Source organism: Equus quagga, chromosome 14 (assembly GCF_021613505.1).
Source record: "Equus quagga isolate Etosha38 chromosome 14, UCLA_HA_Equagga_1.0, whole genome shotgun sequence".
Lineage (NCBI taxonomy): Eukaryota > Metazoa > Chordata > Mammalia > Perissodactyla > Equidae > Equus > Equus quagga.
The window spans coordinates 29,212,195-29,229,242 of NC_060280.1; the positions used below are offsets into that span (position 1 = coordinate 29,212,195).

At 40.2% G+C, this 17,048-nt stretch overlaps 1 protein-coding gene across 2 annotated transcripts in view; it reads left to right on the plus strand.

Moving 5' to 3' along the window:
- POLD3 (DNA polymerase delta 3, accessory subunit) overlaps positions 1-15,259 on the plus strand; it is a 41,686-nt gene extending 26,427 nt beyond the window's left edge. For both annotated transcript variants that reach the window (XM_046685561.1, XM_046685562.1), the window contains exons 9-12: positions 663-769; positions 7,969-8,081; positions 9,283-9,361; positions 13,922-15,259. In XM_046685561.1, the coding sequence (XP_046541517.1) occupies positions 663-769; positions 7,969-8,081; positions 9,283-9,361; positions 13,922-14,124 (502 nt within the window). In that variant the 3' untranslated portion in view covers positions 14,125-15,259. The remainder of the gene's footprint in view (positions 1-662; positions 770-7,968; positions 8,082-9,282; positions 9,362-13,921) is intronic.
- The last annotated feature ends 1,789 nt before the right edge of the window (positions 15,260-17,048 follow it).

Genomic DNA, 17,048 nt, shown 5'->3' on the forward strand with positions numbered 1-17,048 from the left:
TATCCAAACAGAGGAGCTAAATAATGTCAAGATGGAGGCGAGGTTTTATATTATGTCGTTGGAATCACCTGAAGCTCTCATAGTCTGTGCCTTTGCTCTTATTGTTCTTTCTCTTTCAAATGTGTGTCTCCCTTTTCTCTCTGGTGAACTCCTATTTAGCTTTTAAAGTTTTCAAGTAAGACTCATGTCCCATGACATTTTATTTATTTGTCCAGTAAAATTTATCATTTTGTATTATACCTAGTGGTATTTACATCTGTTTTTCCTGCCAGACCTTCTTGAAAACAGTATTTTCTTGATCTGTGCATCTGAGTGTTTAGCAAAAAGCCTTGTCTGTAGGTAGTAGCTTCTTATTTAACGTTTGCTGAATGATTGTAAGATAAGGGATATAAGAGGAATTTAGAAAAATTCTTGATAACCTGGTAATAGCTTACAGTGGTCTTTAGAGAGCTAGAGAAATTTTTTATTCTGGTTACCCCATGAAGTGACCTAGTTGTGGTCAGTTAGCAGAGTATACTTAGAAAGAAGCCTTATTGGTCTACTTTAACTCTTCTATACTCTGGAATTAAGACTGTGAGTTATGAAGTAAGACCATAGTAGCATATGAATACTTATATTTTTATTTTGTGTAACGTGCTTAAATTATTCCTGGATGGCAACAGGGGGAAGCGAGTGGAGTTATCTGATGATGAGACAAAAGAAACTGAAAACATGAAGAAAAAGAGGAGAAGAATCAAACTTCCTGAGTCTGATAGCAGTGAGGATGAAGGTGGGCATTGCTATTAATTTTTGGCTAGGGGGATTGTCTCAGTTGGTTCAGGCTGCTATAACAAAAATACCATGGACTGGGTGGCTTAAACAACAGAATTTATTCCTCACAGTTCTGAAGGCTGAGAAGTCCAAAATCAGTCCACCAGCTGACTCAGTTCCTGCTGAGAACTTTCTTCCTGATTTGCAGAAGGATACCTTCTTGCTATATCCTCAGGTGGCAGAAAGAGAAATCATCTCTCTCGTGGCTCTTATAAGGGCACTAAACTAATGGCACTCATGAGGGCTCTACCCTCCTGACTTAATTACCTCCCAAAGGCCTCACCTCCAAATATCACACTGGGGATTAGGGCTTCAACATATGAATTTGGGGGCAACACAAACGTTCAGTTCATAGCAGGGGTCAATTCTTATTATGCTTAAGGAGCTAAAAAGTAATTTATTCTTGGTCACACTGACAGTAGTAATCCTAGCATTGAGAGACATAGCACCTATTTCTGTTTAAAATCTACTTTAACCTTTTGACCATGATCTTCTGGTAATTTGCTAAAATAACAAACACAGAGGGAAAGAGAACAAGGATTATTATTGTGTGTATTATTAAAGACCTTTTCTTTCTTAAAAATAAAATGGAGGTATTCCTTTGACTACCTTCATGTGAATGCTTTAAAGCAGGTGACATTGTAGGCATCAAGGGTGTTGGTTGTGTTTTGTACCACATAAGTAAAACCGTGCTAAGATGCAGAATCTACAGTGTCTGTCATCGTTCAAAGGGAATGACACCATAGACCCATCCAGTTTTAGGTTGTGGGTACTGTTGTAAGATAAGCAAACAGAATAAGGACAAGATTCTCACCTGGAAAATTAATGTGCCTTTTAAAAGAACATCAAGTATTCTAGGAGCCAAGATCTCTTCCCAAATCATGTAAACGAAAGTGTAGAAAGAGGAGGCTAAAGAGAAAGATACCCAGGCTGAACTGATATGCCAGACAGCTTCTACCCTGAAAAGCCTACTTTGAGAATCAGTGGTGAAAGACTGGAGCTGCTGTAATCTATTCTCCATGAATTCATGGCATAATGAGTATAAAACATTTTAGTTAATGGCAGGCAGAACTCTGGGCCAAAGGGATTTCCTGTCACTTAAAGGTACACAGACAAAAGCAAGCAAACTGATGCTGAAAGAAATTAAAGAAGAGGAATGAATGCAGAAGAAGGAAGCTGCTGTGCTGCTGAAGGACAAAACTAAACTTGTTAGACTCTACTCTTAGCAGAAACTGCCGTAAGAAGAACTGAAAATGGTAGCAGAGTCTCCCCCCAAAGGGGTATTAGCTCAACCATACAAGTGAGTGAAAAACAAATTATGTGTAGAGATGACAGAAATGCAAAAGAAGTGAACTGAAAGAAGCTGTACAAGGAAGTTGAATATGTCTCTGATGGAGGTACATCTTTGACTCTTCGGTGGATTTAGAGTTTTTAGTGACTCTCTGGAATGAGTAGGGGTAGGGCATTGGGAGCATCCCAGAGAGGTAGTTGCTGTATACTCATTCCATGTCATTTATCAAAATGCTTTGACCAGGACCACTGAAAGGAAGATTCCCACGTGTGTGGATGAAACCAGAACCATCAATGAACATTCTGATCAGTTAAGAGTTGAGGAAGTAGAGGCAACTGCATGCAAACACACAGGAAAATAATTAGGAAGTAACTCAGGACTATGTGCTAATTGGAACAGTCTTCCCTATTTCCAACCAGGAAAAGAAGTTGGGGAAGATTTTAGAAAAGTCTTTGAAGTCGTCAGCCTAATATACATTAAAAAGGTAAACTAGATACTCTAGTATAAGTGAAGGAGTCAGCTCTAAGTCAAGGAATTACTGTGGTTGATTGAGTACTCATTACATACTTCTGAAATATTCTCTGTAGTTGTGAGCCTTAGCCCACAAAAATAATACCCGTGGGTGATTAGAAATATGAGTGGGGTTATTTAGTTTGGAAAGGAGTGAGAAGAAATGTGATAGAGGTGGACAGCCTATAATAACAGATGATATAGAGCAGAGGCTCTCAGATTTTTTCTCTGGCAAAGATAGTTTTTGGCGTCTGACTAAATTTATAAACCTTTGCCATTTTATTCCTAAATTTCTTCTTTGTCTCAAAGCCAGTGAGATTTTATTTTAAACCTTCACACAGTCTCTAACCTATTATTTTATGTCCGTTACACTGAATCTGTGCTATTAGTTCAATATGCTGTCTTCAGCTGGAAGTTAGCAGATGGGCAGCAGGAGTGGAGGCAGCGGCAGGGACTGTGGAGTCAGACAGACCTGGGCGTCAGTCCTACCTCTGTCACTTACTGTGGGACTTTAGGCAGATTACTCCTTCAGTTCCTTGTTTCCTCATCTCTGAGATGGGGATGTTACCACAAACTGTGTAGGCTTTTCCTGAACATCAAATAAGATAATGCTTCAAGTGCCAGGACAGTGCTTGACACGTAGTAGATTTTCTTGTTATTCACCTCACTTTTCCTATTGAGGTGTTCAGTAAGTGCTTAACAGTAGTAAATACACTTGCAAGTACCTTCTCTCAGAAAATTCCCTTCAACTTTGTTTCCTTCACTCTATACCCAAAGACTATTCCTTTCTCCTCCTTTTGGCAGAGTCATAAGCACCTTTAGCAGTTGTACATACTGTCTTTGTAAAGTAGGAAAATGCCAGACCCAGAAAGAAAGAACATTAAGAGAAATATCTTCATTGCTAGAAAGAAATAGGTTTTTTTTTTCTATTTTATTTTTTATTGAGGTTATGATCATTTAAAACCTGGTGGAATTTCGGTTGTACATTATTATTTGTCACTCATATTATAGGTGTACCACTCCACCCTTTGTGCCCACCCCCCCCCCCCTCCCCTTTCCCCTGGTAACCACTAATCTGTTCTCTTTGTCCATGTGTTTAACTTCCGCATATGAGTGCAGTCATACAGAGATTGTCTTTCTCTATCTGGCTTATTTCACTTAACATAATACCCTCAAGGTCCATCCATGTTGTGAATGGGATGATTTTATCCTTTTTTATGGCTGAATAGTATTCCATTGTGTGTGTGTGTGTGTGTGTGTATACACACACACCATATCTTCTTTATCCAGTCATCAGTCAATGGGTACTTAGGTTGCTTCCACATCTTGACTATTGCGAATAATGCTGCAATGAACATAGGGGTGCATGGGTCTCTTTGAATTGCTGATTTCAAGTTCTTTGGATAGATACCCAGTAGTGGGATGGCTGGGTCATATGGTATTTCTATTTTTAATTTTTTGAGAAATCCCCATACTGCTTTCCATAGTGGCTGCATCAGTTTGCATTCCCACCAGCAGTGTATGAGGGTTCTCTTTTCTCCACAACTTCTCCAACGTTTGTTATTTTTTGTTTTGGTTATTTTAGCCCTTCTAACAGGTGTAAGGAGATATCCTAGTGTAGTTTTGATTTGCATTTCCTTGATGATCAGTGATGATGAGCATCTTTTCATGTACCTATTGGCCATCTATATATCTTCTTTGGAGAAATGTCTGTTCCTATCCCCTGCCCATTTTTTTTTTTTAAAGATTTTATTTTTTCCTTTTTCTCCCCAAAGCCCCCCAGTACATAGTTGTATATTCTTCGTTGTGGGTCCTTCTAGTTGTGGCATTAGGGACGCTGCCTCAGCGTGGTTTGATGAGCAGTGACATGTCCGCGCCCAGGATTCGAACCAACGAAACACTGGGCCTCCTGCAGCGGAGCACGCGAACTTAACTACTCGGCCATGGGGCCAGCCCCCCCGCCCATTTTTTGATTGGGTTCGATTTTTTGTTGTTGAGTTGTGTGAGTTCTTTATACATTATGGAGATTAACCCTTTGTCGGATATATGATTTGCAAACAATTTTTCCCAGTTGGTGGGTTGTGTTTTTGTTTCAATCCTCTTTTCCCTTACCTTGTAGAAGCTCTTTAGTCTGATGAAGTCCCATTTGTTTATTCTTTCTATGTTTCCCTTGTCTGAGAAGACATGGTGTCCAAAAAGATCCTCTTAAGACTGATGTCAAAGAGTGTACTGCCTATATTTTCTTTTTGAAGTCTTATGGTTTCAGGTCTTACCTTTAAGTCTTTGATCCATTTTGAGTTTATTTTTGTGAATGATGTAAAAGAATGGTCGATTTTCATTCTTTTGCACATGGCTGTCCAGTTTTGCCAAAACTGTTTGTTGAAGGAGACTCTTTTCTCCATTGTATGTTCTCAGCTCCTTTGTCAAAGATTAGCTGTCCGTAGATATGTGGTTTTATTTCTGGGTTTTCAGTTCTGTTCCATTGATCTGTGTGCCTGTTTTTGTACCAGCACCATGCTGTTTTGATTACTGTAGCTGTGTAGTATGTTTTGAAGTCAGGGATTGTGATTCCTCCAGCTTTGTTCTTTTTTCTCAGGATTGCTTTAGCAATTCTGAATCTTTGGTTGCCCCATATGAATTTTAGGATTCTTTGTTCTATTAGAAAGAAAGAGTTTTAACCAATATGTTTGTCTTTGCTAACATTTTCAGACCTTGTAAATCGTTTATGAAGAATGTTAAGCACATGACCCTTGTTTCAGGTTAAGATAGGTAGTTTAAAAAAAATTCCTAGGAAGCTATGAATGATTTCCAGGAATTCTAATTACCCATCTCTGCCAGAAAACTCTCTGATAAACAGTGGTTACATTGCTGGATTCCTGAAATTAGTTTTACCACAGTTCTTATTCTGCTCCAACAAAGATCGCTTTCCTGGGATAAGTGATATTTTCACTACTTGAGTAACTTTCCTCTGAAGAGCTGCAAATTTATTACAAGTATATTTAAAATACACCAATGCATCAAACATTCCTTATGTTTATGTCACTAAAAATATATTGAGGGAGAATGCTTGGCTTGATGATAAATGGTTGGCAGACGGGCATGGATTCTAGTATATGAATGTGGGCAAGTTTTTTTTTTTAAATCTCTGAACCTCAGTTGTATGAAACAGAAATAATAGTAATAGGGATTTTGTGTAGTTATGAGAATGAATGATTAATGTTTAGAAAGCCCAGAAAATTCTATTTGTTTTCCCTGTCCTTCCTTTCTTAAACTATTTTATTAAAAAAAAATTCTAAACAAAGAAATACAAATACACAGTTTCAAAAATCAGATAAAATAGAAGTTTTATGATATATAGTAACCTCTCCTGACTCAGCTAATTGACTGATGCTTCTCTGGTCAACTTTCTTCCATTTGCCTTCCATCTTCCAGGGATTTGTTGAAGTTTCTTATTCATTAAGAGCTCTTGGCTCCTCTTCTGTTCTCTTCCCTGTTACGGGGGGGGTTACATTTATCCCTTTATCATCGTTATAATGTTTCTTTTTGGGGGTGTGGAAGGGAGAAGGAGGGATATGTTGAATCTTTCTTGACCTAGAAGCCCCTCATCCCAAATTTAGTTGAGAAAATGGTTGTCTTCCTTTATTTAAAAAAATTATTGGTACGTGTTCACTGACAGGGAAATTGTGGTGCCTCTGCCTCTTGGAGCTTAGAGTCTGGAGGGGAATCTAGATAAACAGTTCCATACAGTGCAGTGAGAGGGGTCTTAGAGGGTGCCACTGGGATTAAGTGTTTTCCTTGGTTAAGTCAAGTGGTTACAGAACTGGAAATAGAATAAGAACTCCTAAATTTATTACTGTGAGTACTCAAAATTTCTTTTCTTTGGCTTCCTCACTATATAAACTTTCCTACTACCACTGTAACACATTGTGACACAGCTTTCTTAATGGCTATACCTTCAGAAAAATGGGTGCTTGGCTCTGTGGTTTGACTTTACTCTTGCTTGCCTGAGCTCCCATCGTGTTCTAGCCTCCAAGAACTGGGTTAATAACTGGACCACTTTCCTTTTATGTTTCTGTCTCTTGTTTCCCAGAGGTTATAAAGTTTTGGGGCCCATTTCATACTTGAAGTGTATAATTTAGTTTTTCATTCTGGCTCCTGTTCTGCTTCACCTCTTTAGGTCATTTGGCCTTGAACCCTCCACTGTCATAATTTTTAACACTGACCTAATCAGTTGGGAGAATTTCAGATCCAAGACTTGTGCTAAGAATTTGAATACAGCCAGGAGATTCAGGGAGCAGGTGAGGCTAAGCAGCTACCCGGGCACCCGACCAGCAGTTTCTTTGTTTTGATTAAGCAATAGGTCACCTGGGGATTTTCATTTCCCCTCTCATGGGTCTTATACTAAGACCACTGTTTCTGGAACTGTTCAGAAATGATGGGATCCCTCTGTGATGCTCTCTTCTCAAGTGGTACCATTTCCATAGCAGTATTTCTTTCCTAAAAGTGTTCTTTCCTGCTAATCTCAGTGTAGCAAAGCAAGCCTCGTCAGTAGGGCAATCACTAGAAATAGTTCCCATACAACATGGTAAGCAGGTCTTAATTGTTAGAGCTATAATTGTGATCATCATTTCAAAGATGATTTTTCCCATGAAATTGATGCTTTTAACATCAGCTGGAAAATTTCAGTCTAACAAACATCTCAGGTGATTGCAAATAATCCTCATATCAGTCACAAAGACTCTGGCATGGAACATTTGGTATAATCTGAGGATTATATCCACTTACTTGATCTTAAGAGGAAATTTCTGGCCCTGAGTGGTAAGGCAGCATGGAATAGTTGGAATAGTAAGGCTGTGGAATCAAACCGCCTTGGATTTAAAACCTTCCTCAGTGGCAAGCTCTGTGACCTTGGCAAGTTAATTAACCTCTCTGAACCTCTGTTTACTCAACTCCAATGTGCAAATAATAATATTTGACTCTTAGGGTTGTAGTGAGGATAAAGTGAAACAATGTAAGTGAAATATATGACCCATGGTAGATAATCAGTGGATATTTATAAAACAACTTTATACTCTGACTTATCTGTAAAATAAAAAGTTTAGCTAAGGTGATCTCTAAGGTACATTCCAGCTCTAATAATTTTTGATTCTCTGATTTTCTTTGTATAAAATTAATAAAACATGTATTTTAAAGATATATGTATTTAAAGATATATAACTGCAGAGTCCTTGGTTGTCATGAATTACTGCTTGCAAAATCCCCTTTGCTGGACATGGAAGTTTAGAGAGCCAGTGGAGAAGGTGTTGCACCAGATAGTGCCATAGTTCTCTTCTCTAAGCTGGTTTCATTATTTTCAGTTGTACCAGACTCTCCTGGCGCTTATGAAGCTGAGTCACCATCCCCACCTCCTCCTCCTTCTCCATCTCCGGAACCAGTGCTGAAGACTGAGCCAGAGCCTTCTTCCATCAAGGTACAACTTTACTGGGATGATTGACTTTCCAAGTGTCTTTTATTGTCCAAGGACCTAGAACTACTCTGCTAAATCGGTTCACTCCTGTCTGCTTCACAAATGCCAGCAGATGGCTCGTGTCTCATTCTGTTCTCCGCTAGGTAGTACAGGATGGGCTCTCTTCTCACCTGAAGTGAGAGTTCAGCTATAGGATGGCGTCTCAGGAAGGTTGCAGAGGTCAGTCCTGGGAGCTGGTTTGTTTTTCATGACCTCCAGCATCAGGGCTGCTGTGCTATATTCAGCTCCTTTTGGAATTGTGCAAAATGAGGTCTTGCCTGCATCAGAGCAAAGTGTGTGAATGATAGAACAGAACTAACAACTTATGCATATTTGTTGTTCTTCAGAAGCTCTCCTGGAAAAGGGCTAGATGAGAAAAGCTGGTAACAAGGGGGAAATGTAGTTGTGAATGATCCTCAGCTGCATCTTGTCTTTATCTGTTCGTGTAGATAATGAAGAGTTGAGAAGATGGGTGCTGACAAGTTTTTTTTCTTTATGACTGTTAGTTTTCCTTAATTCATTGTGTCAAGACTATCCTTTCAATTTTGCGCTGATTTCCCCATTAGCTGAAAAGAAAATGAGATGAAAGACCAGTGCAGATAACAGAAAATTGGTGTCAGTGATAACCTGTTTGAGACTAAATTAGATGCTTGTAATGTTGCAGTGTTAAGGCTGGAATAGCAAGGATCTACAGCAAGGGCACATGCTGTGGAAACCTCTGGGTTGGTTTAGGGGCCTTCCCTGTGTGCTCCCATAATGCCTGCTGCAGCCCTCCTTCAAAGCCCTTACCACAGCGGATTGCATTGGTCTGTTCTACTTGTCTGTCTCCTCCATTAAGGTCCTTCTCCTCTCGGTCTTTTAGCCATGGTGCCTGCACTACCCAACAAGAGTTTTTTAATTGAATGAACACAGGTCTTTGCTCAACATGCTACTTTTCTTCTCACAAACAATGAAATATTGAGCCTGCACATAGAATGAGCATACCTTGTCTGTGTGGTACTGCCGGCCCCCTAAAAGGAAGTGTGTAGAGTTCCTTGTTCAACATTTTGTCATCAGGGAATGTTGGAGGGTGATTGTTATAGATTAAAAAGCTTCTGTTATTTTTCTTTGTAGCTTCATTGGTCAGCTTAATGTTGTATCCTCTGATCTTCCTATGATCTTTCAGAGCTCAAATGGAGAAAACAAAAGAAAACGAAAGCGCGTGCTGAAATCTAAAACCTTTGTGGATGAGGATGGCAGCATAGGTAAGGAACATTTTTTGGCTCCAAATTCAGAGACAGAGTTATTACCTAAGAGAGGCACCATAATCCCTTAGAGAGCACTGTGCCTCCAGCTTTCATGTGCACGTGATTCACCCCCAGCTGATGCTGTGCCACTTGTCTGTGGCCCACACTTTGAGTAGCAGAGTATAGAGAACACTACAACTAAAGTTAGAAAACCTGGGTTCCTGTTTGGGCCATATGCTGTAAAAATAAGCTTTGAAATCTTAGATAAAAGTCACGTCACCTCTGGTGGGAAGTTTCTTCATCTGTGGAATGGAGGTAAATATCTATTTTTGCCTATATTTGGGGTTGCTGTGAAGATTCAGGTGAGGTAATTAATATGTCTAAAAACATGTTTAAGATAGAAACTACAGTACCAACTTAAAATGTTTTCATAGACGTTGAGAAACATTTATGGGTTTTTTTAGAATGGTTGTTTTATGCATTTGAACAGTGGAAAAGAAGCTCTTATAGATATTAGACTCTGAAGAGAGTGTCAAGAGTCTTCTTGGTATTTTGTCCCACTTGTTCTGCAGAGGGTGTGACTCCTCCACGTCGCCTCCTTTATGTTTCCTGTTTGTAAACCATGTTAGGTCTGTGGAGGTCTAGAGGGGCCTTAGGATTCAGGCTTCTTCTACTCTTTCCATAAGTGACCCAGACTTCTGTGGGGCTTTTAGAATTCAGCACTTGAGGCCTGATGGGTTGCTCAGACCCTGCTACAGTCTTTTTGTGGTTGGAAAGAGTTGTGGGTTATGTTCTTAAACCTCTTGTTAGTTGGATAGCCTATAATTGTCGTTTTTCCTTTCCTGTGGCACCTGCCACAGCTTGGCTTTCCTAGAGAAGCATTTTTACCCTTTTTTTTTTGGTGAGAAAGATTCGCTCTGATCTAACATCTGTGCCAGTCCTCCTCCATCCTCTGTGTGGGTCGCCGCCACAGCCTGGCCCAGCAAGTGGTGTAGGTCCTCGCCCAGGGTCTGCACCCGTGAACCTGAACCACAGAAATGGAGCACACCACACCCAACCACTATGCCACGGGGCCAGACCCTCCCTTTTTTGACTTTCCTTTTCTGGTCCAACTTTTTGTCTTAAAAAGATTGATTGACTCTGAAGAATCATCTTTTCCTAGGCAATGTGGTGGTTAAAATAGGTGAAGACGTCTCATGAATTGTGAGCCACTTTCCATTGTTTCCCACCTCCCACTCCTCTGAGAAGGCTTCTGCCGTTTGAATGGTAGCATAGGATTGGGGACTAAAACTCTTTGCATGTGGAAGTTCTGTCTTTACAGTGCCAAATTTCCTGTGAGCCTATGAATTCTGGACTTTAAGTGATCTCTGTCTCTCTTTTTTTTCCTTTCAGTCTTTTAGTAGTGCATTTTCAAGCCTCTTGGTTTGACTATTGGTGGTAATATATGTATTTTACTGTTGAATTTCTTATTATTTTTTTTCTTTTAAATTTAAAAGGACAAAAGCATCAGTGCCAGTTTTTTCCTCCTTCCTCTACCCCAAAAGAAAAATGTCAGATACATCTCTGTGAGAGTTTATTGGGAATTTGTGGCTAATTACCTATTTCTTTATTCAAAACAGTACTCAAATTTTGGCCAGGTATGGGCTGTGGACTTTTCTGCACTCCTGTCTCCAGACAGGACTATTAAGAGCCTTGGATGCAACAGTGAAAACTGTGCTCACATAGCACTTTTTTTTTTACGGTTTTTAGTCCAAGCTCAACCTAATGAATCTTGGCTCCTGTTACCAACAAAGGAGTTCTGCTTTCCTCTCTCTGCTCAGACCATTCCAGATGTCCCGGTGCAGGGGGCTTGCCCTGTCCTGTGCTGGGTCAGAGTTGGTCTGTGGTTTAAAGGTTGATCTTTGCCTTTCTGTGAGTTTGCTACAGGGACTGGGAATTGGACCCCTGAGATAAGCTTCTGGACAAGGTGCATTTCTAAGAGTTAAATGGTTGGATGGAAAAGAATTCTGATGTTACCTGCTTAAACTGGGCCTTTTTTTATGGCAGCCCAGAAAAGTGGCATCATGTTCAGCTAAAATAAAGGTCCTGTGTTTTTAAGTTGAAATCTCCTTTTTCCTATACTTTGAAGTAGCTACAGCTTTGAATGTAGAAATGTTCCTTTTAGCTCTTAAGGTATACCAAGTGTGCTGCTTAAGAAATTTTGTTGGTGCTTCCCTGACTGGTTTTTAACTCCCCCAAGCAATGCACTCCACAAAATTGGCAGTGAGATAACCAGTGGTTTCATTAATAAGTAATGAAATAATGAGCTAATTGATGCTGGAGTTTAATATTATAGACATGTTGTCATTTGAATACAGAATATAGCTTATATAGCTTAATATCTTAATATAGCTTATAGCTTACAGAAGGAGCAAGTCATGCCACCAACTAGTAGTAAGTAGTTTTCTTTTTTATATCTGCAGATGGCTGTTCAGACTTCCCTAATTTGAGATATTGAGTAAATAACAGCACATAATTTGTTCCAATAATCCAATTACATAGTGCTTTTGAAGTTGTATATGAGATGGGGATGGTGTTCTGGGTTATTAATTGCTGAACTAATAGGTATGCCATGGAAATTCCCTAAGTATCTTACAGCAACATTTCTCAGACTTGACTGACTATGTGCGTTACTTGAAGATCTCCCCAAAATTCAAATTCTGCTTCAGTAGGCCTCAGGTAGGACCTGATATTCTGCATTTCTAATGGGCTCATGGGAGATTCCAGTGCCTCTGGTCTGTGGAGCCTTAAGGCTTTCGAGAACCCTTAATATATATTCGAAGCTTATTCGTGTTTTTTTAGCCTCTAAGTTGGCAGGAGTCAGCAAAGTGAATTCTAGGCTCTTGAAAGTAATGACAAATCTTAGGAACTCTTAGGGAGGGGCCTATTAATTATGCAATTTTAATTGGATTAGATGGTCAAGGTGAAGGAATGCTCCACTGGTAATAGCTAGTTGACCTCCAGCATGGCCCATTGTAAGGGTAAAAAATAGCACTGAAAAGTACTTGCTGAAGATTGCTAGGTGCATCCATACATTCTGGGTGGCAGTGCTATCCCCATTTTATAGGAGAAGAAAGAACAGTGATTCTCAAGGTGTGGTCCCCAGACCCGCAGCATCTTCATCACCTGGGAACATGTTAGAAAAGCAGATTCTTGGGTCCACCCCAGACCTACTGAATCCGAAACTCTGGAAATAGAGTCCGGCAGTCTGTGTTTTAACAAGCCCTCCAGGTGATTCTGACGCATGTTAAAGTTTGAGATTATAGAAACAGCAGACTAGGTATTAGAACACAGATCTATTTGATTCCAAAGCCTATGCCTCTAGAACACTTTGATAATATATTTTATTAGAAAGAAATGATCAATAAGTAAGAGCTTAAAACTGTCATTGTTCTTTAATGGGAAAAATACCTTTCAGTTTAATACCTTTCATTTATTATGCATATTAGGTTACTCTGTTCAGCTAAGAAAAGGTGTTTTCCTTTCCTGTTTCTCCGTCATTTGCTGCAACCAGGAATGCTGAGAAAGAATTTAACTGACATTGGTTACACAGCTGCTGCAGCTCTCTAAAGTCACAGGAAGGTGGCATTGTGCTGTTTCTTGTGGTTGGTGTACGCACTCCAGTAATATTGAAGAGTTCTTATCAGTTCTGTGACATCATTGTTGGAAGCCATTGTCCCTGCCCTTTGGGGCTTCCTTGTAATGACTCCTCCCTGATGTAATTATTTTCAAAGTTGCCATTGGAGAGGGTTCAGTGAATTTTATTGGTAGGAGAAAAGGTAAAATATGCCTGTGGCTTATAGGGAGTACGAGAATTGGTAACTGTTTCTCATTTTATCATCATCCTTACTTAAAACTATCAGGTTTGTCTTCTGATTGAGTTTGCTTGGGACAGTTATCTTCATGTTGTGGACTACTACTAAATCTTGTGTCACTCAGAGCTAGGAACTGAACAATTGAGTAACTGATCTCCAATTCTCTGTACTTAGGATGTGTAGAGAGTGGGTGATGTGAGGATAGCGCTAGCCAGGAGGGTCCATGGCTGTGAGCATAGCTAGATAGCTTGGGGACTGGTAAGTAAAGCGGAGATTAAGACCAGAAAAACCAGCCATGTATATAAGCAGGCATTGTGGGTCAGGGAGGTAAGACTGAAGAAGTCAGTCAAAGCTTGGAGGTAGAAGTAGGTATTTGAGATACCAATATAGAGCTCACAGGGTAAGCTAGCATAGACCAGTGCCTAAATACAGGATTTGGGCAATCAAATGATGAGGGCCCATTTAAAGGCTTGGGACACAGCAGTAAGGGAGTAAGGGTGAATGTTGATTCAGAGCCCTAGCTAGAGGCTATGTGAACTCAAGATGCATACTTCCTATCTGAAGGTGGATCAGATCTCCCAGTGGGAGAAAGCTTAGGTGGTAGGTGAGCACACCTCCCTTGATCAGAGGGTCTGAGGGGTGAGTAAGGCATGTCAATTTCTTGATAGAGTAGTGTTCTGAATGACTCAATCCACTCATATTCCATTTTCCCATATTCTACCAGTGACTGAAAAAGTCTATGAGAGTGAATCCTGCACAGATAGTGAAGAGGAGCTTAAGATGAAGACATCCTCTGTACACAGACCCCCAGCCACAACTGTGAAAAAAGAACCCAAGGAGGAACGAAAGGGCGCTAAGAAAGGGACTGCTGCTCTTGGCAAGGCCAACAGACAAGCATCCATTACTGGCTTCTTCCAGAAGAAGTGACTTGCTGTCTCTGTTGGGTCAGAGACGTGGAGTGGTCAAGGGAGAAGACCAAGACATACGGACTCTCACTTACTGTGTAAGTTCATCCAGTGCCTCACCTTGCCTGTGTCAAAAGACCGTTCTTCCATCCTGTAAGGTTTATACTGCTTCTGGTTTTAACCAAAAGGAAATCACCTGGAAGCAAGAGGCAAAAGAATATTTAAAAAGCTGTTAACTTCTAATGACATTTTTTAAGCACAATCTTTGACCTGTCCAGGAGAAGAATTTACTCCAAAAATAAATTGGAACAGGTTTCAGAGTTATCACTGAAGCCGTTTAGTGGCTAATCCACTGCACCCTACCGGCCCTATGCCCTGATCTGTTATGGCTCAGGAAGTCTTCCTCCTTGTTCCTTTGTATTCTGTGGACTTGTGTGGGTATTCTTTTATCCCTGAATTTTACTGGATGTGTTTGCCACTCTCCCTATCATCTCTTCCCCGCTACCACACTTCTGTGTGAAGCCATTTTCCGTAAGTCTTTTAAATCTTGGTTGGACTAAAGGCTGAAACAAAAATCTCCCTGTAATCCTCTTTTCCTCCATTATGAAGTACACTGACACCAGGCTACAGTGTTCTACCCCTTTCACAAAAGCTCTCTCACTAGACCTTCATTCACAATTAGTGGTTAGGGAAAAGCCTCAGGCAGAGCACAAATAGAAATGTAATGATGTATTCATCTCCACCAGAAATTATTTAGAGTCAGCATTGATGATATTAGAGGACTTGTCGTGTTGCTGACACAGGGCATGCTTTATACTGCTCTTCATGATTTTGTCTCCTTCCTTGTCTCCCTTTCCCACTCTCAGTATCTAGAGAGTGAAACTCATACAGTGAAATGAAGGCTAAAAAGAAATCCCTTCCTATATCCAGTGTACCACAGTTAAGTAAAATTTCTGCTTCTCAAGGAACCGGAACGTTCAGAAACAACAATTTTCCAGGAAGGTAATAGGAAGAGATAAAGCACACCTTTACATACAGATGTTCCTCCTCTGTATTTTTAACTCTCTCATTTGCCTAGAAGTACAGACTGTCCAAGAAGAGATGCAGAGACTGAGTTGTTGGTAATCTAAACGCAAATAAAACATTTTCATTTGTTACTTATGGAAAATCATCTATTCCAGTGATAACTTTTAAGTGAGTTCCGTTATGGCCGGACAATGAACTCAGTGGATCGAGGTGGTGTGGTGGTGATCTTGCACAGTGAGCTCTGGGGAGAGGAACACAGGCTCGGATGCTGGCGTGACTCATGACTAACAGACGAGGGATGTCTGACTTGCTCCTTCCGCCTTAGCCTGGTGTATGTCGTAAGTGATGCAGTCAGCCGTCTACTGTTTAAGGTTAAGATTGTGACTGGCCTTGGATTAAGAGGAACTTCTTTAGCAAGCGTCACCCAGGGCTCTCCAGCCAGGCACCCCACGGACTTGATTAAGACCAGAGGTTTGGGAGATGAGTCCTGGCGTTACGTCTAGGCAGAGAAGGCAGAGGCTTTTTGTAGCAAGCTGAGTAAAGGTTGACATATTCCAAACCCCTTTCTTTTTAAAATGTAAAAGGCTGAAGAGAAGAATGGAAAGCGTGGACTTAAACCTTTACAAAAAAATTTCTGGAGAGGAATCCCTTTTAAATGGTTATTTTTGTCATTGCCTTTAGGACTACAAAATTAAAGAAAAAAGCAACAATCCAGTCTTTTTAAAAAAATTATTATGCTGGGATCTCTAATAAAACTGAATTTTGAATTGGAAATCTCTGGTGCCGGTGGAGTTCCATCTTTGAAAGGATAATGCAAATCCTGTGGTTAGTATGCCCAATATGCTGCCTAAATTCTGAGCTGTCTGCAAGGCTTAGGAAGTAGTAAGTGGTGGCTTTTTTTTCTTTTTATACAAAACTCTACCATGTTATCCACATGAGTTAAATAAATTTGAGAAGCTGTTTTAATACAGTGCTTCAAACTAAATGTCTGATGAGTCTGTCATTTGACAGGATGGCAGCAGTGTGGGCAATTATTTAAACTCTCAACAGGAACAAGGCTGGTTTTCAGTTTATATTGTTAAAAGTGCATACCCATAGTCTGAGATGGACAAGTTATTTGCTGCCTTCATCATTTTTTCAGCCTTGTGGGAAATCTTAGTTTCAGCCAACCTCATTTTTTAGTTCCTTTAGAAGGAAATCTAGTCCTGATCTTGCACATTATATTAGTTTGGCTTCATCGCTTGTTAGCTGTGTGACCTTGGGCAAATTTCTAAACCTCAAGTTCTTTTTCAAAATAGAGCTAAAACGAGTTACTGTGGGTTGTCAAGACTGAAGTAATAGATATAGCATAATTTCGGTACACTTTGACAGCACATAGGTGCTCTCCAAATGGTGGCTTCCTTCCTGATGTCTTAATGATGCAGTCAGCTACCAACTTCCTGAAATGTTATCAAGGATGTGACCCAAATGTTATCCTCTCTCACAGTCATCATTCTGACTGTAAATGTGGTCAACGGGGGAAAATAGTTGTCCTCTTCTATGAAAGGCTTTAGAGAGAGTATTTTCCTATTGAAAGAAAGGGAGATTTGTAGATGGCTATATTTACTATTCACTAAAACATTTATTGTGTACGTACTATGTGTCAGGCCTCTGACCTGGGCACTCAAAGATATAATAGAATCCTAGAATTTGGCACTTGTCCTCCGGATCTAGTGGAAGAGACAAGCCAGTAAAATGAAATTATAGCGTCATACGGTGAGTACAGTGGCAAATAAGCACAGGGTCCTCTGAGAGCTCATAGTGTTACCGCACAAATGGGGTTCTCCTACCAGATGCACGTAAAAAAAGCCAGTTATTATGGCATCAGCTTTTTGGACAAGAAATGTAGCTTTATTTTGTGAGATTGATCTGCAAGGAAAC